This window comes from Ctenopharyngodon idella, chromosome 3, assembly GCF_019924925.1.
Source record: "Ctenopharyngodon idella isolate HZGC_01 chromosome 3, HZGC01, whole genome shotgun sequence".
In the NCBI taxonomy this organism is placed as follows: Eukaryota; Metazoa; Chordata; class Actinopteri; order Cypriniformes; family Xenocyprididae; genus Ctenopharyngodon; species Ctenopharyngodon idella.
The window spans coordinates 51,367,657-51,394,394 of NC_067222.1; the positions used below are offsets into that span (position 1 = coordinate 51,367,657).

A 26,738-nucleotide genomic window follows, 5' to 3' on the forward strand; every position below is an offset into this window, starting at 1 on the left:
GTACTTCATTTTACTGCAGCTGTTCTTATAGGTACTGCAGTTTTACTGCTGTTGAACTTCAATGTACTGCAGTTGTACTGTGATTATACTTCATTATACTGCAAATCTATGGTTGTGCTTAATTATACTGCAGTTATACTACTTTGTACTGCTGTTTTACTGCAGTTGTACTTCAATATACTGAAGTTCTTTTTTGTAAGGGTAGACCTTAAAAACTTACTTCAAAGATGATGTTTACTTATTCTTCGGTATCTTGCAACCATATTCTCTAGTCCTCGGCTCGTCCTTGATTTGAAAACTGCCGGTGAACATCAAAAAAAACAAAAACTCTTCTTTCGGCAAGAGGTGAAATGAGATGTTAATGAGCATCAGCAACTGCCAGTAGCGAATAAAATGTTGGCGTGGCACCCCGGGTGGCCAATCGGATATCAGGGGTGTTCAGTGCCACCCTGCAGCCAAACAATGTACCAGTTATCAATGTAAAGCTGCTTTGACACAATCTACATTGTAAAAAGCGCTATATAAATAAAGGTGACTTGACTTGACTTGACTGGACACCCCCCTCAGCCACTGTTGCTTGGCCCCATATTGTTGCTTGCATCTTTATTTCATAATAGATTTCTTCAGTATTAAAGTATTACTCTTTCCCTGCCATTGATGGAAATTTTTTCATCATTTGTGAGAAAACGCTTCAGCGCCATTGACAGAAATGTATCTTTTATTTGTTATTTACTGCAGCCCTGGAATCACAGCCTATTGAAGTGGCAGCTGTAGGAAGACCTCTGCTTCTTGGTATGCTGTATGACTGCCGCAAGGATACCTTCATTCCAGGTGCTTTACCAACAAACAATGAATAATTAAATAAAAGTTTATTTTCCTTTCTTCACCAAATGTTACATCACAAATTACCAGTCCTTGTTTAAAAACACTATAATACCTGCATGTTTCTTCAACAGTACATCACTTCCTGGTACATAACTGTTAAAGTCACGTCTCATTTCAGGTGTTACTCTGTGGGATATTAAATCATTGAAGAAAGATTTGCGCATTCATTCACAGCCCATGACAGATTTGAAGTTCAGTAGCTCTGACTCTCTCTCTAGTAAGTCCAGTCTCCTGGATGTAAGTGCTTCCCTGAAGGCCAGCTTCTTGGGAGGGCTGGTGGAAGTGGGAGGATCTGCCAAATACCTGCGTGACACCAAATCCTCAAGACAACAATCCAGAGTAACAATGTATTACAAAGAAACCACACGATTTGAAGAGCTCACCATGTCCCAGCTGGGCCAAATCACCTACCCTCAGGTGTTTGAGCAGAAAACAGCAACTCATGTGGTCACAGCTGTGCTGTACGGAGCTCAGGCCATCATGGTGTTTGATCGGACATTTTCAGAAGAGAAAAACAAGCAGGAGATTGAGGGAGAACTAGATGTCATGGTCAAGAAAATCCCTGGATTTTTCATTGAGGGAAAAGGAGCTTTAAATATGACAGATTGTGATAAGAAAATGACTGAGAGCATCACCTGCACATTTTATGGTGACTTCCACCTTCAGAAGAGCCCCACCACTTACATGGAGGCCCTGGAGGTGTACAAGAAGCTCCCCACTATACTGAAGGAGAATCCAAAGAATGCAGTTCCGATAAAAGTCTGGCTCTATCCTCTTTATCTACTGGATACAAAAGCAGCTCGGTTGGTGAGAGAAATTAGCACAAGTCTGGTTTCCACCACTGAAGATATAATAGAAGGGCTGGGACAGGCAGAGAGGACATACAACGACCTCTCCAGAAAAACACTGCTAAATGTTTTCAGAGACATCAAAGAGAGGCTGAAATCATTTCAGAGATCATTTAGCATTTACAAGACAATGCTCCTGAAAGCTGTCAGCAGGGTCTTCCTTGCTATACGAGGAGGAGAGATGGAGCAAAATTCATTGGAAGACATCCTGAAGATCCACTACAGCTCCCCTTTTAATGATGACATGCTTAACCAGTGGTTAGATCATGCAAAGTCTGAACTTAACATCTTGAGTTCTCACACCAAGATGCTGGAGGGAATCAAAACTGAAGATTCAGATCATCTCAACACCATCATCCTTGATCCTAATATTGATGTTGTGGTGTGCTTGACCTTCACATCTTTGAAGTATGAAGACCCGTATCTTTCAACCCTGAAGGAGTTTCTGAAATCCGACAAGTTTAATGAGCTAAATGGGGAAAAAAACATGGTTTCTGTGGCATCTGTCAGAAAGTGGTTCAGCGATCCTGATGTCATCTCAAATATGAAAGAGACCTTATCTCTTTTCAAAAGTTTTTCAGAGGCTAATAAAGATGATAAGAGATATCGATTCATTATGTCTGTCATCCCAGATCCATCCAGTCCAGGCTCCTCCATCTATCTGTATGAAAAAGGGAAGCTGACAAACAGACAGTTCCAGCCCGTGTCGAAGCCTCCCCCACCAGAAGCGAAGGAGGTCCTGGACCGCTCTGTGTCCCTGAAACTGCAGAAGTCCCCGACTGGAGAAACTGTGCAGTACAGAGTGGAGTACCAGCAGGTGAAAGCAGATTCTGGCGCTGAGGAACAGTGGCTTTTCAAAAACACATCTGATGAAGACTTTACTCTGACTGAGTTGGAGTTTGGAAAGCAGTACTTGATCCGCTACAGGATTGTGGGTAAAGTGGGAGTGAGTGAAGCCAGTGGCACTATCAGCTCCATACCGCCTTCAGGTAAGTGCCATATGCACATTTTTCTGCATGAATCTTTATCTTTTTTTAAAAAATATATTATTTGCTTCATGCACACAGTCAATGTTTGTATTAACAATAGGGGTCTAACGGTACACGTATTCGCAAAGAACCGTTTCGGTACAGGGCTTTCGGTATGTGCACGTGTACCGAATGCATTACTTTGCAACGTTGCAGCCTAACCACCATTAACAACCAATAATCGCAATAAGCTCTGCGTTTTGTTACTTTCGATAAGAAACAAAGTGTCATCCTTCAAATTCAGTCCACGAAATCACAAAATTCCAGCAGAAAGTGCTGTTTTGATGTGGCGAGAAAGATCGCTGTACTGGCACCTCAGATCAACAGGCAGTGCGAGCACGAGTGAACGCGAACATCCCTTCCTCACTAGTTACAGAATAAACTTAAATCTGAATGTATGTTGAAAGATACAGTACAACTTACTGAAACGTATAATATCTTGTGTTATCGCTTATTCAGTGTTTCAACGGCAGAAAGACGTCAATAAAACAGCTCGTAAACACGTCACGTAGCATTTACCTCAGAAAAGCTATTTAGTGTCCACAGCTTGTTAGTTCGCCAGAGAAATCAACTCTTTCGTTTAATATATGCACTGTATTAGCCCATATATTCATTATATTTCAGTTAACCTGTTAGTGATGTCTTGATTATTTAATGAATGTTTAAATAAATCTGTAATGAAAATGACAGCCACTGTGTAGAAATGATTATATTTCAACAACGAATTGGAGTAAAACTTAATTTTATAATTAGATTAAGAAATTAATGCAAAAACTGCTTTATGTGCAGCTTACATGTTTGCATACAATTTGTTGTTTGAGTGTTGAGTAGATCTAGTTTATAGCATCAGCAAAGATAATATTTCATCCTTAAGAAACTTTTAGTTATAATTTAATTTAATATATTTAAAGACAAAAACACAATTTGTTCAATAATAAAAAAGCAAATTTAAGTTTTCTCCCCACCTACTGTACCGAACCCGTACTGAACCGTGACTTCAAAACCGAGGTACGTACCGAATCGTGAGTTTTGTGTACCGTTACACCCCTAATTAACAACCATATTTACTAACAGATGTGGCTATTAGTAACATTGTAATATTATTATTATTATTATTATTATTATTAACATATTTCCTTCATTCATGTTGTTACAAATAGTCCTTAAAGACGCAGAGTATATTATGTATTTATTGTCAAATGTAGGCTACCATAATCGCGAGCTTCAGCTTCCAAAGCAATTACAAAGACAGTTAATAATGTTACCATATCAGTTGGAGCCCGAGTCAGATTCTGAAAATGCAGATAACCAAGCTGATTGATCAGAACCTGATACTCGTATGTATTACAGTAGAAGCCGCGGTTCAGCTGAACGTGACAAACTCCGCATTTGAACAGCAAATACTTTTACAAGTAATAAAACATACATACAGGCTCTGATTCAGGAGTGCCAGATTGCCCTAACAAAGTTGGAATTGTCATTATTATTATTATTATTATTATGCAAATATTTCCACCGAGTGACGTAGCTTGGTGAGGGAGGATTTGATCGAGGTGTTTGAGCTGGGTCTGATTCTGCCTTCTCTTTTAGATAGAAAAAAATCATTTTGTAGGAGACTTTGAGCTTTGTAACTTTGCAGATCTTATACATGCACAAACAGCTACATAACACACTAAAGAAAAAGGAACACATCATATGACCCCTTTAACTATATGAATATTCACAATAAACAATACAAGTGAAACATTTCTCTGAATGAAAACCAATAGAACATTTCAAAATATAGCTATTGTAGTGGATCTGGTCTTTCTTTTGTATTCTGCATTGTGATTTGGCCAATCCATTCATACGATTTCATTCCTGTGCTCCGAGTCGGCGAGCCCCATCCCCTGATATATGACAGGACACATTCTGGTTGACATCTGTTTAAAGAAAATTTAAATAAAACAGCTTCTCAGTGTTGTTTCGCTGCAGACATTAGGCGTCAAAAGCATGCATTCCCCATCGCAACTCCTGTGTTACATTAAAACAGTATAAGAACATAGTTTACATATGAGCCAACAGTAGTATCCAGGCATGAAAATGGGTCAGGGGTGAAAAAGGTGAGAAGGATATTACCCCTCTAGGGGGGTCCGGGGGCATGCTTCCCCGGAAGAAAAATTTAAATATTCCATATTTTAAAGCATCAATCTGATGCATTTTGAGATGCTTTTTTTGCCAACCTGGGGAGAGCTGGAGAAACTTAACTTCAGCATGAGTCAAAAATTATTATGGCCTCCTTACTAAGTATTATGAAGGGGGATCGAGCGGGAATCTTTATTGGTGTCGATTTTCAGTCTCTTTTTAATGATAGGCTTTATGCATCTGTCAATCATCCCCACTTGCTATTTGGGGGAAGAACCTAGCGCTATGATTGGTCGAACTCTTCTTCTTTTTGCTGTTGCTTGATTTGAGGACTGCGCGTGCACAGAGGCGTCACCAGGTTTTTGCGTAGTTTAGAGTGACAAATCGTACCAGCGTACTTTGAAGTCAAAATGCGTATCCGCTACGCAAATTGCGTACAGGTTGGCAGGTCTGCTTATTGATAGAACGGTGGACCACTTTACCTTCTGCCTTGTCAGTCCCCTCACCTCAAAATCTACCTCCTCAAAAACGGTAGCGTTAGCTAATAATTTTCCACCGGAGCTTTAGCTAGCTGGCTAACGTTGCGTTCTCTCCTGCTGTGTTCAATGACTCAATTCATCAAGCTGTAGCTAACGTTAGCTAAGTCTATGTCAACAGAGCTCCTGGGTAACTTAACTTAGATATACCAGAAAATATTAAAATTATTGAAACCATCACTCACCAAATTCAGTCAGGTAAATTGCCGAGGCCAGGTGTGCTTTCAGCTTCTGATGGTGGTCTGCACTGGTGATGCAAGTCCCTTCGCGTTAATATTTCCATGCACTCGCGCTCCCTTCTGGCACGTGCACCTGTTCGCAGTTCACTGAATAATTAGGGGCGTAACGAATCCCCCCCATCGAATCTACACGATTCACGTAGGTCACCTATTTTGGTTTCAAAACGGCGAATTTCTCCGAAAGGTGAGGGATTTTCATGTATGAGTATCGCAACACGTGACCACATTTCGTATGAAACATGACGAACGTAATAATAAACAGACAAATATACAAAACATACCTGAAAAGTGAAATAAAACAGCTTGTCAGTGGTGTTTCGCTGCAGACATTAGGCATCTATATAAAATGTACGAAAATTAACGACCTCGTGGCTTTGCTGCTATCCAACATAAGTTCACAAAAGGCCATAAAACTATTAAAATATATGTTACTGCTCTGATTAAATGGTCAAAATGTACATACTTTTAGGGCATAGTATAAATAGGCGAACTGAGACGCAGCAAACACTGGGTCACTTCTATTAGCACTAACATGGGCGTACTGTAGCCTGTATTTACAGTTAAAATCACCCATTTAAATACTGCTGATTCTGTTGATACCAAAGAACATATGTTTTTAGAAGTATTTAGAACCAAAACATCATTTTTATGATTTTAATAACTAAAGCTAAAATGTGGCTTCCATGTATTCAGTCATTTTCATAATAAACAGTAGAATTATAATATACTGTAGGCTAATCAAATGATTGAGCATGAGACATTTATTGATTGATCAGTGTCTCTTTGAAAACATTACTAAGGAGGCTGAAGTTTAATCCAAGTCTTATGAAGCGATATGATTTCTTTGTATGGGGAGCAAAGTGAAATTTGATCATATTCCCTCTGATCAGTTCATTTCTACGGAAGACAAATCAAATATGGTAACATGTCAATAGTATCAAACCAGTGCCGTTTCTAGGCATAGGCAAACTAGGCGGTCGCATAGGGCGCAAACAGCTGGGGGGCGCCAGTGAGAGCCCCCGCCCCACCAAGAGATTTTTTATGTATATATTTTATTATTATTATTTCGTACGTTTGCTATTTCGAGGCATTATGATTACTTGCGATTATCTGAGTGAAGTCTCTCTGGTGATAGTGGGTGCTGCTGTTAGGAAGAGAATAGAGAAACGAGATGTAGAAGGTGGCAGGGAACGGCGTCATCCGTGTTTACCTGGATCAAGTGTTTTAGTTTCATCATCATGAAAAGGTCAAAGCCATCAGGGGCTCAGTATCGTAAAAATAAAAAAGAGGATGAGAAAAAAGAAAGTGAAATATACAGGTATGTTACTATCATGCTCATTTCAGCAGCGCAATATTATAGCATAGTAAAGTTGAATGAAAAATCATTATCAGAGATGGCTGTTTAGTGTAAATTGACCAAGTGATTGTGTCATACCTATGACAAGTTTGACAACCAGCCTGGACCTGCCAAACGAACATAGTTTCAACAGAAAAAAATAAAAAAGTAAAAATTAGTTTTACATGAATTCAGTGCATATCAAGAAATAACTTAAAAACATAAAATAAATGCATTTCTTTATGCTGTAATAGTGCTGTTGAAGTCACAGACAGGCATTGTGATTTGGGAGTGTAGATTATGGGAATCTGTCTGTTTATGCTGGAGAGATTTATATTAATGGTACAAACAATCATGACAGGTGCACTCAACACATTTTTGGAGAATCACAAGGCAGATGCTACTGTAGGAAGACAAGCATCAGAGGCAAGCCCCAGTCCTAACTGTAAGTGTTTACTTATTGTTTACAGATTTAGCTATATAGAATAGTTTCAAAAGGTTTAAAATGGTATGTGGCAATGCCATGTCTGATTGTATGAGCATAAACAGGGATGTTTCCAGGCAGATGTCCTGTGATGACATTATTGACACTTTTGCAGCAATTAAGTCTAGGCGTGTCCACTTTTAAATAGTAAACATATGCTCAAATATGCCAAGGTCAATTTGTTTTAAGTCCTTGTAGTTGTTTACCAGTTACTTCATTTGAACATGGATGTGCATAAAAGTTTGGGCTCTGTGAACAGCAGAGGCATTTCTCTAAATATCTTCTGTGTTGGAGGATTTCTGCATGTGTTGGCAATGGATGCATGGATCATTTTCTCTTGACATGATAATCACACTCTTCATGTCTCTTGATTTCCACAGGCATTGTTCCCAGGACCAGGAACGACTTCTTAAAATGTAAGTCACTGAGAAAACAAGCAGAAAAACTCACTGAGTGTGTTTATGCCCTTACAGAAAAACCACATGAATTTCACATGTACATGTGAAATTTAACATTAAACGAATTTGAGCGCGCAAAAGATGCAGTATGTGAACAGTCCTTTAATAACTTAATGAACAAGTGATACATATTAAAAACATGCAAATCAAAATCGAATATTAAAATTATCCATAAAATGTCTCTAAAATGTAGAGGGCGTGTGCTTGTTTTTTTGTATTTGTGTGTTTGTGCAGGCATGTTGTCTCAGTCCTCTAAAAAACAAACAAAATTAAAGATTAGAGCCGTACAAACCAGTCTGTCTTGATAAAGTTTCAAGACTTTTCTTTCTGTATTTCAGGATTGGATCTGTTGTTTTCAAGTAATGAGTTGTCTATGTATAATGCGAGTAGTCAAAAATATAAACAAGCAAATCCTGTGCAGACCCACAGCATGCCCTCTAGAAGCCATCCAAAAATGAATTTTAAGGGAAAGTTCGTCCAAAAAATTAACATTCTGTCATCATTTACTAACCTTCAAGTTGTTTCAAACCTGTATGAATTTCTTTCTTCTGCTGAACTCAAAAGAAGATATTTTGAAGAATGCTGGGAAACATTGACCATAGTATTTTTTTTTTCCATATCATGGAAGTCAATGGGGCCATATTCTTCAAAATATCTTCTTTTAATTAATGAACTTCTATAGTAGTGAATGAGAGACTACATTCATTTGTGTTCCTATTTGCTCAAATATCAAAAGAAAAACGATATTGTTTTCACAACTTTCAAAAAGAGGGTAAAAATAGAGATTGATAACAGCAGTCAGAAGAGGGAAACATGTCAATATTGCCGCTGTATTAGAAAAACCCTCACACACAGCATCGTTAACTTCTTTTTTTGTAATTGGATGTAAAGGTAATATAATACAAAGTATAGTGCTATAAATGTACATACATTTAAAAAAAAAAAAAAAAAAAAAATTAAAAAATTAAAAACTGAAGCATGAATGCTGCTGATGACTGTTAAAACACATCATCCCAGTCCATTCAGATCGTAAAGGGTGGTTTAAACCTATTCTAATCTGATGGATAGGAAATGTGAACACTTGATCAAACTGAAAACTGAAACTGGAAAGTTCTGTGCATGTGCAATGAAGTAGAAATTGTGTAATGACATATAACGCACAGAACAAGCTGTTGTTGAGTATAGTGTCATAAATGACTGTCATGTCATTCCAAAACTCTCCGTCCCATCGGTCCTTGTTTCAAACCGTCATCCACAGTTGCATTGTTTTGGGCAGGAAAGGGGCATTTTTACTGTTTGATAAATAAAAGCAGCATGGCACAAAGCTTCATGTGCTTGTCATCTCTTAATTAGGACCCATAATAGATACATATTAAGTCTGCACTTTAAAACAAAGAAAAGAAGGAATTAATTAATTCCGATTGAAACAAAAGGCACCAATAGCTACATCTCATTTTGAAGGCTGAGTCCTCCGGAGGTGGCAGCTGTCTGCCACATATGTCCTTGAGGCTGCTTCATTTCAGTAAACTGACCACTACATTCCAAAGTCAGAAAGAAATTACAACAATTTATGCTTCACTAGGAATAACGGTAATTTTCATAGTGGTTACTGTTCTGAAATAAAACATCCTTTATGACGTATGCAGGCAACAAATGCCACCTCCAGAGGGCCTTCGAAATGAGATGCACCAATAGTGAACATAGCTACTACTTTGTTTATATAGCAACCAGTTTTTAACAGCAACTGCAGTTATGCGATGACGATTGCCTCTTTTATTTAGAAAGTGGGACTTATTCCACCATATTGCACATTGGACTTTCTTCCATTCATAAGTAAAATGTGTACCGTCTTTGTATATCTAAAGTCTTTGGAATTACACATTAATCAGTATCTTTGTTGGTTGGTTGGTGTTTTAACAGCATGCCAGCCAAGGTTCCCTGGCTTTTTTCTTGGCAAGTAACAAGTTGAAAGGCCATAAAAGAGCAATTAAGAAACTTATATAAGGTCTTTAAAGTTTACTTTGGATAAAAACTTTAAAATGGATTTAGGGTCATTACCATTTCCCACAAGGGTCAAGTCAAGTCACCTTTATTTATATAGTGCTTTTTACAATGTAGATTGTGTCAAAGCAGCTTTACATTGATAACTGGTACATTATTTGGCTGCACAGCAGCTCTTAAAAGAATAGTGTCAATGCAGGCAGATCAAAGCACTGTTGAATATCAAATGTCAAGTCAAATGTCAAGTGTCCCCAACTAAGCAAGCCAAAGGCGACAGCAGCAAGGAACCCAAACTCCATCAGGTGACATCAGGTGGCAGACAAGTGGCAAATAGGTGTTTAAATGGAGAAAAAAAACCTTGGGAGAAACCAGGCTTAGTCGGGGGGCCAGTTCTCCTCTGGCCAACAGTGCTTTGTTACGATTCAGGTAGCTATCATAAGTCCAATAGGATCGCAACATTAAAAGTATTTATTTCAGTTTCATCCAATTGAGGATCGTATTCATCACGGCGGTATGGACGGTTGTTGAGGAACTGTGTCGTGGCTGTCGTGTCGATGAGGGCCTCACAGTGGATGATCTAGTTGACTCAATCTCTGCTGACACTTCAGGGCTGCGTTGTGGTCGTGTCAAGGCGCAGGTCCTCTATCTCACCTGGATACGGCCCGGATCCGGCTGACTACGGTGAACCTCGGGATAACCAGAAAGACTAATATTAGCGTAGATGCCATTCTTCTTCTGATGTAACGAGTACATCAGGTGTTATAGGAAGTGTTCCCGGTTCCGGCTGACCTACTTTATGCAGCCTAATAATCCTTTAACAGATTTGAAAATATAAATTGGTAATGTGTTATGTGTATGCCAGGTTAAAGAAATGTGTTTTTAGTCTAGATTTAAACTGACAGAGTGTGTCTGCTTCCCGAACAATGCTAGGAAGATTGTTCCAGAGTTTAGGTGCCAAATAGGAGAAGGATCTACCGTCTGCGGTTGATTTTGATATTCTAGGTATTATCAGCTGGCCTGAATTCTGAGATCGCAATAGACGTGAAGGACTATAATGAATTAGGAGCTCGCTCAGGTACTGGGGAGCTAAACCATTTAGTGCTTTGTAAGTAATTAGCAAGATTTTAAAATCTATACGATGTTTAACAGGAAGCCAATGCAGTGTTGACAGAACTGGGCTAACATGGTCATACTTCCTGGTTCTAGTAAAAACTCTAGCTGCTGCATTTTGTGCGAGCTGTAGTTTATTTATCAGGCGAGCGGAACAACCACCCAGTAGAGCGTTACAGTAATCTAGCCTTGAGGTCATGAACGCATGAACTAACTGTTCTGCATTTGTCATTGAGAGCATATGTCGTAGTTTAGATATATTTTTAAGATGGAAGAATGCGGTTTTACAGATGAAAGACAACATGATTGATGAAAAGATAACATGGCCTTCAAATGAAAGATTGGTATCAAAGAGCACACCCAGGTTCCTAACTGATGATGAAGACTTAACAGAGCAGCCATCAAGTGTTAGACAGTATTCTAGGTTATTACGTGAATAAGTTTTTGGTCCAAAAATTAGAATCTCTGTTTTTTCTGAATTTAGTAGTAGGAAATTGCAGCTATGCATTCTGTTAATTTTGTGAATTGGTAAGTTTCGTCAGGGCGCGAAGAAATATAGAGCTGAGTATCATCAGCGTAACAGTGAAAACTAACGCCATGCTTCCTAATGATATCTCCCAAGGGTAGCATGTACAGAGTGAACAGCAACGGTCTTAGTACTGAGCCTTGCGGTACTCCATATTGAACTTGTGATCGATATGACATCTCTTCGTTTACTACTACAAACTGATAACGGTCAGATAGGTATGATTTGAACCATGACAATGCAATTCCACTAATGCCAACATAATTTTCGAGTCTATTTAAAAGAATATTGTGATCAATAGTGTCAAATGCAGCACTAAGATCCAGTAACACTAATAGAGAAATACAACCACGATCTGATGATAAGAGCAAATCATTAGTAACTCTAATGAGAGCAGTCTCAGTACTATGGTACGGTCTAAATCCTGACTGGAAATCCTCACAGATACCATTTCTTTCTAAAAAGGAACATAGTTGTGATGATACTACCTTTTCTAGTATTTTTGACAGAAAAGTGAGATTTGAGATTGGCCTGTAATTGACTAATTCTCTAGGATCAAGTTGTGGTTTTTTAATAAGAGGTTTAATAATAGCCAGCTTAAAAGTTTTTGGTACGTATCCTAGTGATAATAATGAATTGACGATATTAAGAAGAGGATCTATAACCTCTGGAAGCATTTCTTTCAATAGCTTAGTCGGTATAGGGTCTAACATACATGTTGTTGATTTTGATGATTTAACAAGTTTAGACAATTCTTCCTCTTCTAAAGCAGTAAATGAATTGAATTTTTCCTCAGGGACATTACAATGCACTATCTGACTTGATACTGTAGTAGACGGTTGCATGGTTATAATTTTTTCACTAATATTATCAATCTTGCAAGTAAAGAAGTTCATAAAGTCATTACTGCTGTGCTCTTTGGAAACATCAGAAGTTGAAGCTTTATTTCTTGTTAATTTAGCCACTGTATCAAATAAATACCTAGGGTTGTGTTTATTTTCTTCTAAAAGTTTTGAAAAATAAGCAGATCTAGCAGTTTTTAAGGCCTTTCTGTACTCAATCATTCTCTCTCTCCACAAAATGCGAAATACTTCTAGTTTTGTTTTCTTCCAGCTGCGCTCCATTTTTCTGGCAGTGTGCCCGAGTGTGCTCATTGTACCATGGTATTGGATTAATTTCCTTAATCTTTTTTAAGCACAAAGGAGCAACTGAGTCTAATGTGCTGGAAAAGACAGAGGCAATAGTTTCTGTTGCAACATCGAGGTCTTCTAAGCTGTCTGGTATGCTAAGGCGATGAAACTGATCAGGAAGATTATTTATAAAGCAATCTTTAGTGGTAGAAGTGATGGTTCTACCATATTTATGGCATGGAGGCAGTTTAGCCGCCTTGACTAAATGTAGTATACACGAGACTAGATAATGATCTGAGATGTCGTCACTCTGCTGCAGAATTTCAACAGCATCAATATCGATTCCATGTGACAATATTAGATCTAAAGTATGATTACGACAATTAGTGGGTCCTGACACATGTTGTCTAACACCAATAGAGTTTAGAATATCTGCAAATGCCAATCCTAATGCGTCTTTTTTATTATCTACATGGATATTAAAATCACCAACAACAAGGACTTTATCTGCAGCCAATACTAACTCCGACAGAAAATCAGCAAATTCTTTGATAAAGTCTGTATGGTGTCTTGGTGGCCTGTATACAGTAGCCAGCACAAATGTCAACCTACATAATGTTACGTAAAGTACCATCACTTCGAAGGAATTATATTTGAAAGACTTTTGACTAATACTGTAAATATTACTATAGATTACAGCAACACCTCCCCCTTTGCCTTTCTGATGGGCATTGTGTCGATAATCATAACCTTGAGGACTAGACTCATTTAAAGTAATGTAATCGTCCGGTCTTAGCCAAGTTTCTGTCAAACACAGCACATCTAGATTATTATCTTTGATAATATCATTAACAATAAGTGATTTTGAAGAAAGGGATCTAATATTTAACAACCCAAGCTTTATCATTTGTTTATCAGTATTATCTCTATTTTTTATTTGTTGAACATCAATTACATTTTTACCATTAAATGGGTTTGGAAGTTTTTTGTTTTTACTAATTCGGGGTACAGACACAGTCTCTATGTGATAATATCTAGGTGTAAGAGTTTCTATGTGTTGGGAGTTATCTGAATTTTCTGACTTCTGTAACGTGAGGCAGCTAGCAGACGGTCGGTTTAGCCAGTCTGTCTGCTTCCTGACCTGGGCCCCAGTTTGTCATGTTTCAGCTCTAAGACTATGTGCCATATTACTAGAGAGAAGAGCAGCACCATCCCGGGAGGGATGAATACCATCTCTTTTCAACAGGTCAGGTCTGCCCCAAAAACTTTTCCAATTGTCTATGAAACCTATATTATTTTGCGGACACCACTTAGACAGCCAGCCATTGAGTGATGATAATCTGCTATCTCATCACTCCGACGAACAGAAAGGGGGCCAGAGCAAATTACTTCTCCTGACATTGTACTTGCGAGTTCACACACCTCTTTAATGTTAATTTTAGTGATCTCCGACTGGCGAAGTCGAACATCATTAGTGCCGACGTGAATAATAATCTTAGAGTATTTACAATTAGCATTAGCCAGCACTTTTAAATTTGCTTTGATGTCAGGTGCTCTGGCTCCCGGCAAACATGTGACTATGGTGGCTGGTGTCTCTATTTTCACATTTCGTGTAATAGAATCGCCAATAACTAGGGCACTTTCAGCAGGATTCTCAGTGGCTGTATCACTGAGTGGGGAGAACCTGTTTGATGTTCTTATTGGAACGGAAGAGTGGTGTTTTCCGCGGCTAGGCCGCCTCACTGTTACCCAAGTGCCCTGCTGCGATGTACAGAGTTCACTAAGCTAGTCGCATCCAAAACAGTATCTGAAGCCCTTGCATTCTTACTATCCTCGATTAAAGTTTGGATGCGTGTCTCTAATTCTGAGATTCTCTCTGTCAGCCTGACTACTTCCCTACATTTATGACATGTAAATCCCTCGTCGCTGACAGAGAGAGCTATGGTAAACATGTGGCAAATGGAACAGGTAGCAATGCTGGGAGAGGATGACATGACTCACCGTGTTTGTAGACTGATCCGACTTACCACAGCTGTTTGAAGAACGCGTTGAAAAAGGAGCGCGCGAGAGACTGTTAACAAGTTAACAAGCTAGCGCTGCAAATGCAAATGCGTTGTAACAGCGATTTAGATTCAAAGATTACAAGCTAGCGACGTCAGATTAGTTTGGTAGGCAATATTACATATAAGGTAATAAAAAAAAAAAATAAAAAAAAAATAAGCAACAATGAATAAAAGAGATTCAAAACAAAGCTATACAGAGTTACAGACGCAAACAAATCTGAGCAGCGAGGCAGACAGGAGCAATTGAGCAATCGACCTGACAGTAAACAGCTGTAAAGGGTGCCCAATTATTAAGTGTTTCTTAAAATCTTATCTTATTAGCTGGTTCAGGTGTGTTTGATTAAGGCTGGAGCTGCAGCAACTTTGCAGAAAGGTAGATCTCTAGGAACAGGATTGGGCACCCTTGATATACAGTATAAATAGGTTACGATATCCATCTTTCTGTTCATCTTCTGAGATCCTTTAATTTTGTGCCCTGCAGACCTTGATTTCAACGTCTTCAATGCCTGTGTGAGGAGGCTTAAAGAAAGACTGTAAGGTGCTGTCACATTAGCGAAATTTTGCAGGCAAAAAAAAAAAAAAAGAAGTCAATTTTCAATAGTCTAGCATAGAGGATCTCAAACTTTTTTGTCAGCCAAACCCCCTTTGTCATAAAATATTTTCTTGTAGTAGCCCCTGAGATTTAAAGTTAATATTTCAATAATTTAACAACATATTTGCATGTACAGTTCTCTGATGTCGGATAATGGTAACATGACATGCAGGCAAACACATAAAATGTTTTTAGTAAGAGTTTTGTTTTGTTTTAATTTTAAAATTATGCATTTACAGTACATGGCTGCTCGATTTCATTCTGTCATACATTGCCAATGTATGCCAAGTATGAAGCACAGCTCACACAGACATCACTTTCAAACCAATTCGCCGAACAACGGTAAATGTAACCTCTCTATATTTGGTAAAGAATTTCAAATATCTCAACTAGCTGATGATACTACTGTATTTCATAAAGACCAAAGTCAAATTACATTGAGTATCAATATTATTAAATCTTTCTCTGAAGCCTCAGGCTTATATTTAAATTTATTAAAGTGTGAGCTATTTTGTCTTTATGACACCCAACAAGCATTGATACTCCATATACCCATAAAAGACTGTATCAAGTACCTGGGGATTTTTCCTTACTAAAGATGGATTACTCATCAACAACTTAATTTTTCACCTAAAATAACGAAAACTAGAACAATCTTTGGTAACACTTTAGAATACTGTTTCTTACTTACTGCATAACTAATAAGGAATTACTGTTGAACTAATAGGTAATTCTTCATTAACACTTAAGTCACTACTGTAATCAGTAACTAATGAATTCTGTCATATCTCCTGAAGAACTACTGTTAATTATCTACTAATTAAGGTTCAAGAAAAATAACTATGAAGTAACTACTAATGAACAAACACAATTACATTGAGTTGTCACCCTTTCTTATTTACTAATGTTATCAGTAGTAGTATTATGAAAATGCAATATTAATAAATACAATACATTTTATAGAGGTTTTTGCCTGTGTGGTAAATAATTGTTTTGTGAGTGTGTTCTGTAAGAAATTTCGGAAAGGAACCCCACCCCCACTCTAAATGCCTTCACAGCCGACTTACCTCATATTAGTTTTTATATTTCATATACAGTACTGTAAGTGTGTCTGTTTTCCTCAGCATATCACATTACCATTGACTAAATTCCAGTATGTAAGGCAATGACTGAGGGAAAGTGAAAATACAGGAAACCCATTAGTAATTAATAAAGAATTATTAGAACCTGAAACAGTTTTCTAAAGTGAAAATATAGGGAACCCATTAGCAATTCATAAATAATTACCACATAATGCTGACTCAAATCAAACTTACACTCTGAAAAACAGACAAACAAACAAACAAAAAAAACACTATTAACGTAATAATCTAAAAAACTTTGTAAAATACACAACACAACCACTAGTTTACATGATATCTTCCTTTATTTCAGATGAGAACATTTCTTAATACAGCATATTTTATTCCGTTTTAACATGTATACTTACATTTAAACTCGTTTAACAAACATTTTTGAATCAAAAGTTAAAACATTTAAAAGCAAGTGTAATCAACCGGCCTCGGTTATCCCGTTTCCAGAGGGTAGCTGTAACGAAGCGGGACTCAGGGTAAGATCCATTTTCAAGCTTTTATTAAAGCAGAGTTCGTAATCAAACAGGTAAGGGTCAAACAGGTATGGCAGAGAGCAGGCAGAATCGTGGGGTCGTGGAACAGGCAGTAGAATCAGGGCAGGCAGATATCAATCACAGAACCAGGAAACAATAAACAGTCCAAAGGCAGGCAGCAGAGAATCATACACGGGGAACAGACAGGAACAGAAACAGGCAGGCAAACAGGATAACACACTCAGAATTGCAACCAGGGTATACAAGACCTCGCAAAGTGTGTGTGGATGTGAGTGGCTTAAATAGTCTGGGTAATGAGCTGCAGCTGGGTGTGGTGATTATTGATTGGTGGAGTGAGTGCAGGTGACAGGCAGGGAGGATTGTGGGAAACGAAGTCCGGGAATGACTGGAACTGTGACGGTAGCGGTGCTGGATCTTGTGTGGGAGCTGGGCTCGTGTTCGGTGGGGAAACTGCTAACTTCAGACTGCCGCCGTGTGTTTCACTCATTGCCGAAAGATGCTGTGAGTGACTCCATAACCTGCCCATAATCAAACAGTGCAGAGCTCTGAGAACATATCTTAAAATCTTAAGTAATTAGATATCTTTAGAAATAAAATAATGTGTTTTATGCAAGGGATCAGGCATTTCCATCATGCAAAAAGACCAATGCGACACTCGTTAGGTGACTGACATCACGTACCTGTATGTTGTCTTGCATAAAATAAAATGATTTACAGCACAGCAATGATTTTATAGATAAAATAAAACGTACACAAACCTGTATTTCGCCGATGAAATGCACCAATTCGGCGGCACAAGAACTGCTCTCTCCTGAAGAGGATGAAAATGCCCGCGCTCAGTAGGGGGACGGGCGGGGGGGATAACAACACAAAAACTACCCAACACTGAAAAAATAACGCAATAAATAAATAAATAAGTAAGTAAAACATTTTATATCTGTGGTAAGTTGGATAGTTATGGCAAGACAGTGGGGGTGGGGTTCTTTTCCGAAGCTGATTTCTTACAGAACATGCGCACAAAGTAGTTATTCACCATTCAGGCAAAAACTTCTGAACAAGTCTTTTTGGGAGTGCAGCATATTATGCAGCATATAAATGCATATTTAATTACCATAATAATAATACTAAGTGGTGGACTGTAACAAAGTAGTTGTAATTTTACTTAAGTTAGTTACTTCATAGTTAGTTATTTTTCTTGAACCTTAATTAGTAGATATTTAACAGTAGTTCTTCAGGAGGTATGACAGAATTCATTAGTTATTGATTAGCTAACTGTTACTTAACATAATCATAAAATTCTATTACATACTGATTAATTAACTGATTAAATAACTGATTAATCTTCCTTAGTGGTGACTTAATGAAGAATTACCCATTAGTTCTTCAGTAATTCCTAATTAGTTATGCAGTAAGTAAGAAACAGTATTCTAAAGTGTTACCCAATCTTTAACTTTTGGTTACAACCAATCAACAAAGAGTTCTTATATCCAAAGCAGAGGGTTTGTCTCGTTGTGTTTATCCCTCTTTATCTTTATTTGTTAGCGACAAAATTTGTGATGATATTGACAAAATGTTTAAACACAAAGTTAGGAAATCTGTTTTGTCTAATAGACATTCTGAGGGTGGACTGAAAGTTTTAAATTTCAAGGAATTGGTCAGCTCTTTTAGAATTAGTTGGTTAAAAAAAAATGTCTTTGTAGTAATGACGCAATTTGGTACTATATCCCCAGTGCCATATTTCATAGATTAGGTGGCTTAGAGTTTCTTTTAAAATGTACTTTTACCCCTTCTAAATTACTGATTTCTCTCTCTAAATTTCACCAACAAGTTTTACTTGCTTGGAAATTGTGTTATGTGCATAACTTTTCTCCCCACAAAGAAATTCTGTGGAATAACTCAAATATTTTAATCTGAAACAAATCTTTTTTTTTATGGACAAGTGGTATGATAGAGGTATCGTGATAACATTGATTTGCAAATTTATTTTAGAAAACCCATCAAAGATCACATACCCCAAACACAGCAAAACATATAACCCTCAGCTTTAATTATCACAGTTAAGACAGTTTTACATTTTACTTAAACACACCTCCACAGAGAACAGGTCAAGACAAACAACAACAACAACAAAACAGACAAAAACTCTGAAGTGCAAAACCACATCTTGACTGAAAGCAGAAATGGCATTTGCTCACTTGTGTTTTCCCATACGCTTAGTATGCGCATAGTCTTAGTCACGATTGATCACAACCACCCAAAACATGAATGAATAGAATAACTTTGTCAAAGCAAACCCATTCACGTATGGAATTTACAACTCAGTTCGGCTTTCAAACAGTTTTTTTTTTTTTTTCACATTAATGCAAAGCAAAACCAAAAAAACTTGCATGTATGTGTGGGGGTGGCATGTCTGTGGGGGGACTAGTTGTTTTAGTCCATTACCCACTGCAAAGAGGAATGATCCGTAATCACTGTAAACAATTGGTGTTCCAGGTAGTGTTGCCATTTGTCAAGTGCCCAAACCAATGCTAGGCACTCTTTTTCCATGGTGGAGTAGTTAACCTCTGCTTTATTTAAGGTTCAACTGGCGTAAACGATCACTTTTTCACTGCCTTGCTCCTTCCGCTGGGTCACAGCACCCAGGCCAGTGTCGCTTGCATCAGTGCACACTGTGAAAGGTGACTGAAGGTTGGGATGTCCCAAAATGGGTGGTGATGTAAGACAAGCTTTCAAGTAATCAAAGTCTTGTTGACACTGTGACGTCCATTGAAATGGTTGACCTTTCTTTTTCAAGGTTTTAAGAGTTTCAGCGATCCTCGAGAAGTTTGGAACAAATCGATGATACCATCCAGTTAATCCCAAGAAACGCTGGACTTCCTTAAGATTGCGAGGAACTGTGTAAGTATGGATGGCTTCCACCTTACTTGGATCTGCAGTGATACCTTGACTGTTGACTACATGACCAAGAAAGGTGATCTCACGGAGACAGAACTTGCATTTTTTCAGGTTCAGGGTTAATCCAGCTGTTTGCAGCTTCTGCAAGATGGTCTGGATGTCAGAAATGTTGGTCCATAGATCGTGAATAAACAATAATGTCGTCAATATAGACAAAGCACATGATTCTGAGCAACCCTCTCATGACTATCTCCATGAGTCATTGGAACCTTGCCGGTGCATTTTTCAGGCCAAAGGGCATAACATTAAAATGATATAGCCCTCTGGAAGTAATAAAAGCAGTCTTCAGCTTACTCTCTGGTTCCATGGGAACCTGCCAATAGCCACTGTTAAGATCCAAGGTTGAAAAAATGGATGCACCGGAGAGTGACTCCAAAATTTCTGTGATGTTAGGCAGTGGATAAGCATCACTCTCGGTGAGGGCACTGACCTTTCGATAGTCTACACAGAATCTGAGACTTCCATCTTTTTTAGGAACTAAAACAACCAGGGAAGCCCATGCGGAATGAGAGGTTTCTATGCTGCCAGCATCCAACATGTCTTTGATCTGATCTTTAACTATGGCTTGCTTCACAGGTGTGAGCCAGTAAGGTCGTTGTTTGATAGGTACTTTTTGATTGATGTGTAAGCAGTGTTGAAGAACATTCGTTCATACTGGCCAGCGCGTACACACTGTTGGATGCGATTCCAAGATTTGGCGTAACTAAACTTCGTCATTGTGAGACAAGGTTGCTTTCTTGATTGCTTTGTCAATTAAGACTTGACCCTCGGTAAGTGTAGAATCAGTTTCTCGTGATGCCAACAGGAGTTGAGGTGGTGGAACAACGCTCAGTAGAGAACGATTTTGTTAAGAACTTTTAGACTGCTTGGTTTTCCATGGACACGAAACTCTACTTGTTGGTTTGATTGCTTGTCCTGGCTGGAAAAAGTATTCCACTTCAGGTGCACATTTAAAAAAATACTTCCCATCAGCAATATTGAGTTGAAGACCACTTAGGAAGATGAAGTCCAGCCCTAAGACTGCAAGGAAAACTCTGATTATGAAGTTTAATCAGTACACTGATCCATCCCAGTGGAGCTTCGGCCTCGCCATTCGGTAGATAGAGAGGTCCTGAGGTCCATGGTTGAAGACTCTCTTGAGGTGTAAGTTCCTTCCACAAACTCTCATGTATGAGGGTATAGCTGGCTTCAGTGTCTCCAGTGTACTGCACATTGTGGGTTGTCAGGAACAGGAATACTTTTTGAAATAGGTGCTGTCTTTGTGGCTGAGACTGCATTGTTGGAGGGTGGACCACCTTGTTTTGGACCTTGGTGTGGTCTCTTGCTTTGAGATGGCTGTGACTGATGAAATGTTTGCTTTGAAGAAGATGAGGAGTAACCAGAACAGTTCCCTGGAGGATGGTGACCCTTAAACTGCCAGCACTGAACCGAAGTCTAGTCCATCTGTTGAATTACAGGTGCTCGAGGTGACATAGACAGTTGTTTGTGGTGTAAGCTGCTCTCATATTGGAGTTGCTGCTCATAGTCCTTCTCCAGTTGATGATCTAGCTTAACCAACTCCTCCATTGTAGATACTCAACTGCGGAGCTGGCTGGCAAGGTGACGTTTAATATTTTTCAAAATAATTTTTACAATTTCACTCTCTGTTAATGTTGACTTCCATCTCTTGCATAAGGCTCTGTATGAAAAAGCAAAATCCCTAATGGGTTCTTTCTCACCTTGAGTTCTTATTATGACTCTTTCTGCTATCTCATCCTCATAGTCTTTAGAATGAAATGCAGAAAGGAAAGCTGCCTCAAATTCAGTCCAGGTAAATACAGAGGTACGTGCCACCTCCACCAGTCGCGGGCAGTTCCATACAAAACTGTACGGAAAGTAGCTAATAGATCCACATCGGACAATGGATGCAATGCCAGGAAATATTGACATTGAGTTAAGAAGTTCAAAGGATCTGGATCATCAGTTGGTTTTCCAAAGGTGGGAAAAGTAAGTCGTAGATAATCACTTTTAGCTATAGGAACAGGTGAAATGGTGGTAGTAAGTGGTACTGAGCTTGGTGATGCATGAATATTGGTTGAAGATACTGCTGAAGATACTTTCTGTTGGTAGGCAGACATCTCTTTAATCTCTTTCATCTGTGTTTGAAGTTGGTCAGACAAGTCTGACTGAAATTAAGTGTTGATACAGAAGTCATCCATTTGATTTTTGTATTGATGGAATTCTTTGTTGGACTGTTCTTGACTGTTTTTCAGACTCTGAAAAGTGGCCTTGAGGTCCTGCTGAACTTCTGCTTGAAGCTGTTGAACCAGGAAATGCACTTCAGAAATAACAGTAGTCTCGACTTTAATTCTTCTGTGATTATACGCTTTGTAGCCTTAGACCATTGATCTATCTCACTTTCCATCTTTTGTGTGTTATCAGTGATGTACTTTAGTAATTGTTTCTGGTTGTCCTCCATCTTGACTACCACAGTTAAAATATGAGTTGAATGCTGTGAAAACTTGGTTTTATCTCTTGGGCGAGTTGTGTAACTGCGTTCTCCTGTCGCTGGACAAATGTCTTTAAGGTGTCCAAGTTTCCTTGTACTTGTTTAGTAAGTTGCTGGATTCCTCGGCCTGGTGTTTGAAGTTCACATGGGTAACGCCTGCTGTCCCACAGATGAAGAAGACTCAGGGGTTGTGCAAATCTGCATGTGATCTCCATTTGGATCCCAGGTGAGATTTTGCATTGGAGTGCTGCCAGTCAGGGTGGAAGATACAAACTGCACTTGTGATCTAAGTTAATCAATATGGACGAGATTGGGAGTATATGGACATGTGGTGATTGGGATTGTTGGCTGCCAGTTGGGGGTTTCCACTTCAGGCACTTCCATCTCAACATAAGTTGATGGGGAAGGTGAGCTGGTGGTCATGTCAGTAAAATAAAAAATCAGTAAATAGTAAATGATCTTGGTGTCTTTTGTGTAGGGGCAAAATAACAAACTGGGCAAAATAACCATTACAAATGTTCAATAATAAACCTTTTTACAGACAATAAAACCAGGTCAAACGAGCAAGTGCACAAGTTGAAAATTACCCTCAAATTTCAGCAATTCAGTTTACATATCCAACATTATATATACACACACACACACTGTCACATCCACGCCTTCCCGGACTCCGTTTCCTAGAATCCTCCTTGTTCCACTCCTGTTTTCACTTCCCTCATCAGCCTTCCCGCCATCTCCCTGGATTCCCTGCACCTGTTGTCTTCGTCAGCACTCCCTTTAAGTTGGACTCACTCCCTGCACTCCTTTGTCAGTTCTATTGTTATTCTAAATGTGTATGGTTGTGTTTCTTGCTCCTTCCTTGATTAAATACCCTTATTATTGTGGATTTCCGTATTCGCCTCGTCTCTACACCACCTACACGTAACAGAAGAACTGACCAAACCGCTGGAAATCTACATTTCAAGATGGGCTTATTCTTCATCTCCGAGATCCCTGTGTCTCCCGTGCCTCCAAAGCCAGCTACAGCGTCGGATCGCCTTTGTGGGTGCCGGCAGGACGGTCGCTCGCTGGAGAGGTATGTGGAGGAGTTTGTCGAGCTTGCTTATTTGGCGAATTGGCCAGATGCCTGTTTGAACGCCTGTTTTCTGGCGGGGCTGGACGAGGACACGATCCGTTTTAAAGAACCTGCCTGCTATTTTTCCCTAGTTGAAGCAATTAATCTGATTTTGTTCCTAAATTGTTCTGATTTTGTCATTGAGGAGGTTCTTGATAAGTCGTGTGATCCTCGTCCAGTTTCCTCAGAAACACCGGCGGCCTGGCCAGTTCGCCAATCGCCGCTTCCCTCCGCCTGCCCCTCCAGTGAGCATTCCCCAGAAGGCCGAAGAAAGATCCTCTGCTGGGCCTAAACGGCCGAGAAGGAAAAGAAAGAAGGCCGTTATACAACCCCAGTATCCTGAGTTTTCTGCCTCCGTGCAGCCCCAGTTTCCTGAATTTTCTGCCTCCGTGCAGCCCCAGTTTCCTGAGTTTTCTGCCTCCGTGCAGCCCCAGTTTCCTGAGAATTCTGCCTCCGTGCAGTCCCAGTTTCCTGAGATTTCTGCCTCCGTGCAGTCCCAGTTTCCTGAGATTTCTGCCTCCGTGCAGTCCCAGTTTCCTGAGTTTTCTGCTGCAAATCAGACCAAAACTCCAGTTTTAGAAGAAAAGGACTGGTTAATAGACTTTTGGGTTGAACCAGCTCCCAGTCCCTTCGACCTGGCTCCATGCTCCGCCGAGCCCGCTCCAGCCTGTCACGAGCCTGCTACTGCCTGTCACGAGCCCGCTCCAGCTCCAGCCGCCGCCGAGCCCGCTCCAGCTCCAGCCGCCGCCGCCGAGCCAGCCGCTCCAGCCGCCGCCGCCGGAACAGCATTAAGCTTACTAGATGTTGGAACAGAATCAGATCCTGCCACAACAGATTTACTACGACCCTGATCATTTCTTCTTAGGTCACGGTTTCTATATAACCCTTTATAGGTTAAAGCAAACTCATCAGCCATAACAACTGCATCAAACAATTTGGAAACCTTTTGTACATTTAAGTCAGTCAAGTCAAGTCACCTTTATTTATATAGCGCTTTTTACAATGTAGATTGTGTCAAAGCAGCTTTACATTGATAACTGGTACATTGTTTGGCTGCACAGCAGCTCTTAAAGAATAGTGTCAATGCAGGCAGATCAAAGCACTGTTGAATATCAAATGTCAATTTATACACAACTCCATTTCCACAAAGCTACTTAATGGTAATTTAATCTACACAGTTAATAAGTCATAATCTCCTCCATGGAGAACTAATCCAAAAGGTTTAACAAAACCCTCTCTACAGGTAACATGTTAACAATGTACAGTAGCACTCTTACAAAAGAGACCAATTCATAAGACACAATCACACCTGAACTGCTGACAACATTCAACAACGTAGCATGCTACCTCAAAACTGCATGTTACTGAATATATTGACATGCCTACCTACTTTAGTTACTAGTGTAAAATTACTTACCAATTTAAAGAAGGTGGGGATGAGAAAATGCTCTCTCAAAAGCAAACAAACAAAATACATATTCCACAAGTTCACTAGTCAACACTAGTCATTGATTCTAAATACTAAGGATGCACCGATACCATTTTTTTTAAGGACCGAGTATGAGTACCGATACTTTTTTCCTACTACTCGCCGATACCGATGCCTATACATTTATTACTTTCTCTCTCTTTTTTTTTTTTTTTTTAGTTATGTTTCAGTTTTCCAAGCACAACACAATGAGACTAATGAATGTAGGACAGCTTCTTTATTATTACTCTAATGAAAAAAGTAATAATTTTTATGTGCTCGTCACAAACTTAACCCCCTGGAGTCGGCGGTACCGCCGGTGATACCACCTCGGTTTTTTTCTTACCAGTGTGAAAGAGACTAAAAATACTCAATTTTGGACATATCAGTTAAGAGTTATATACCATTCTAATCTGTGAAATGTCCTCTTTTATTTGTGTACACTAAGAGTAAAAACAAAATGTTGTGCTTTTTGCAAAATAAAGAAAACTAACATGATGCACAAGCCGCAGTCTCTCTCTGAATGAAGTCCAATCTGATACTCCTCAGAAAATGAACTGTAACGTAGTGAATACTAATGACACAAAAATGAGACGTATGTCTAAAAAAAACGTTGAAAGAGGAGCGGGCGCGCTATTCAGATGCAAATTCTGAGGCGATCAATGCAGCATAGTGAACTCATCAACAGCTCGGAAAAACGCATCAAGTTTAGTCAGTGTCATACTTTTCATCGTTCTGAGATGTGGTGAGGAATAATTCTAAAAGGATTTACCTCAGAGGAAGAGTTGGTTTCACTTTCATTTCGAGGATCAACTATCGAGCTGATGATTGTGAAAGGTAAGTTGTTTTTTATTCTTAAGTTCTTTATTCTAATCATGATATAGTGTCTGTGAATATTAAATCGCAAAAAAAACTGTTTAAATATGAATCCTGCAAGTTTTGTTTGTCTCAGTGTGAATTAATGGGGCAGATCGACGCACAGTTCCGTTTACTACACACAACTTACATTAATAAATTGCCTATTCCCAAACTGTATTGCTATACTGAGATGAGTGAAATCAACTGAAATACGCAATAAATACTGAAATAAAATGTGTTAGCAATGTATTAAACTTCACATTAACATTTAGGCTCTTTGTATATAAAATAAAATACCATAGAGGTAATATGAATGTTTAGGCGCTTTGCATCACAGAAATACATTATTTTTTAAAGTATATTAAAATAGAAAAACATTATTTTAAATTGTAATAATATTTCACAGTATTGTGTTTTTTTTTCTGTATTTTTAAAACAAAAACTTTCAAAAACATTATAAATAGTAATGTGTCCAATCTTTTGACTGGTACTGTCATTTTAAATTTATGCCTACCCAATCATTTTTTCTGTTAAGAGTGGACATTATATTAACGTGATATGATCCTGTTGCTCACTGAGGGTTTTTTTTTTCTTTTATCTCACAGATTTGAGAATCATAGTGACCAGATATTAGCCCACACTGGACATTCTGAATGAATATAATAGTGAGATTACTGACAGGAAGCAGGAAAGGTTTTTTTTTTTTCTTTTTTCTCCAGTACAGAAACACCAAACACCTTGGAATGCCAGGTAAGTGATGTTCACTTATGTCTTTGAAAAGGATTTATTTCCAGGTAAAACTCTATATCAAAATTTGCCCTCATTTATTCAAAATGTGTCTCATTTATATTGTTAACTATATTTTAAA

General features: G+C 38.8%; 1 protein-coding gene across 13 annotated transcripts in view; it reads left to right on the top strand.

Annotated features, from left to right (window-relative positions):
• LOC127508736 (stonustoxin subunit alpha-like) overlaps nt 1–26,738 on the top strand; it is a 553,058-nt gene that overhangs the window by 18,838 nt on the left and 507,482 nt on the right. For 8 of the 13 annotated variants that reach the window (XM_051887041.1, XM_051887044.1, XM_051887042.1 and 5 more), the window contains 4 exons: nt 739–831; nt 1,004–2,722; nt 7,358–7,441; nt 7,861–7,896. The exons of 1 other annotated variant lie outside the window; for it this stretch is intronic. In XM_051887041.1, coding sequence (XP_051743001.1) covers nt 739–831; nt 1,004–2,722; nt 7,358–7,441; nt 7,861–7,896 — 1,932 coding nt within the window. Of the gene's footprint in view, nt 1–738; nt 832–1,003; nt 2,723–7,357; nt 7,442–7,860; nt 7,897–8,276; nt 22,657–26,738 lie in introns of all 13 variants that reach the window. 4 more of the 13 variants (XM_051887052.1, XM_051887053.1, XR_007928897.1 and 1 more) reach the window with 3 other exon arrangements.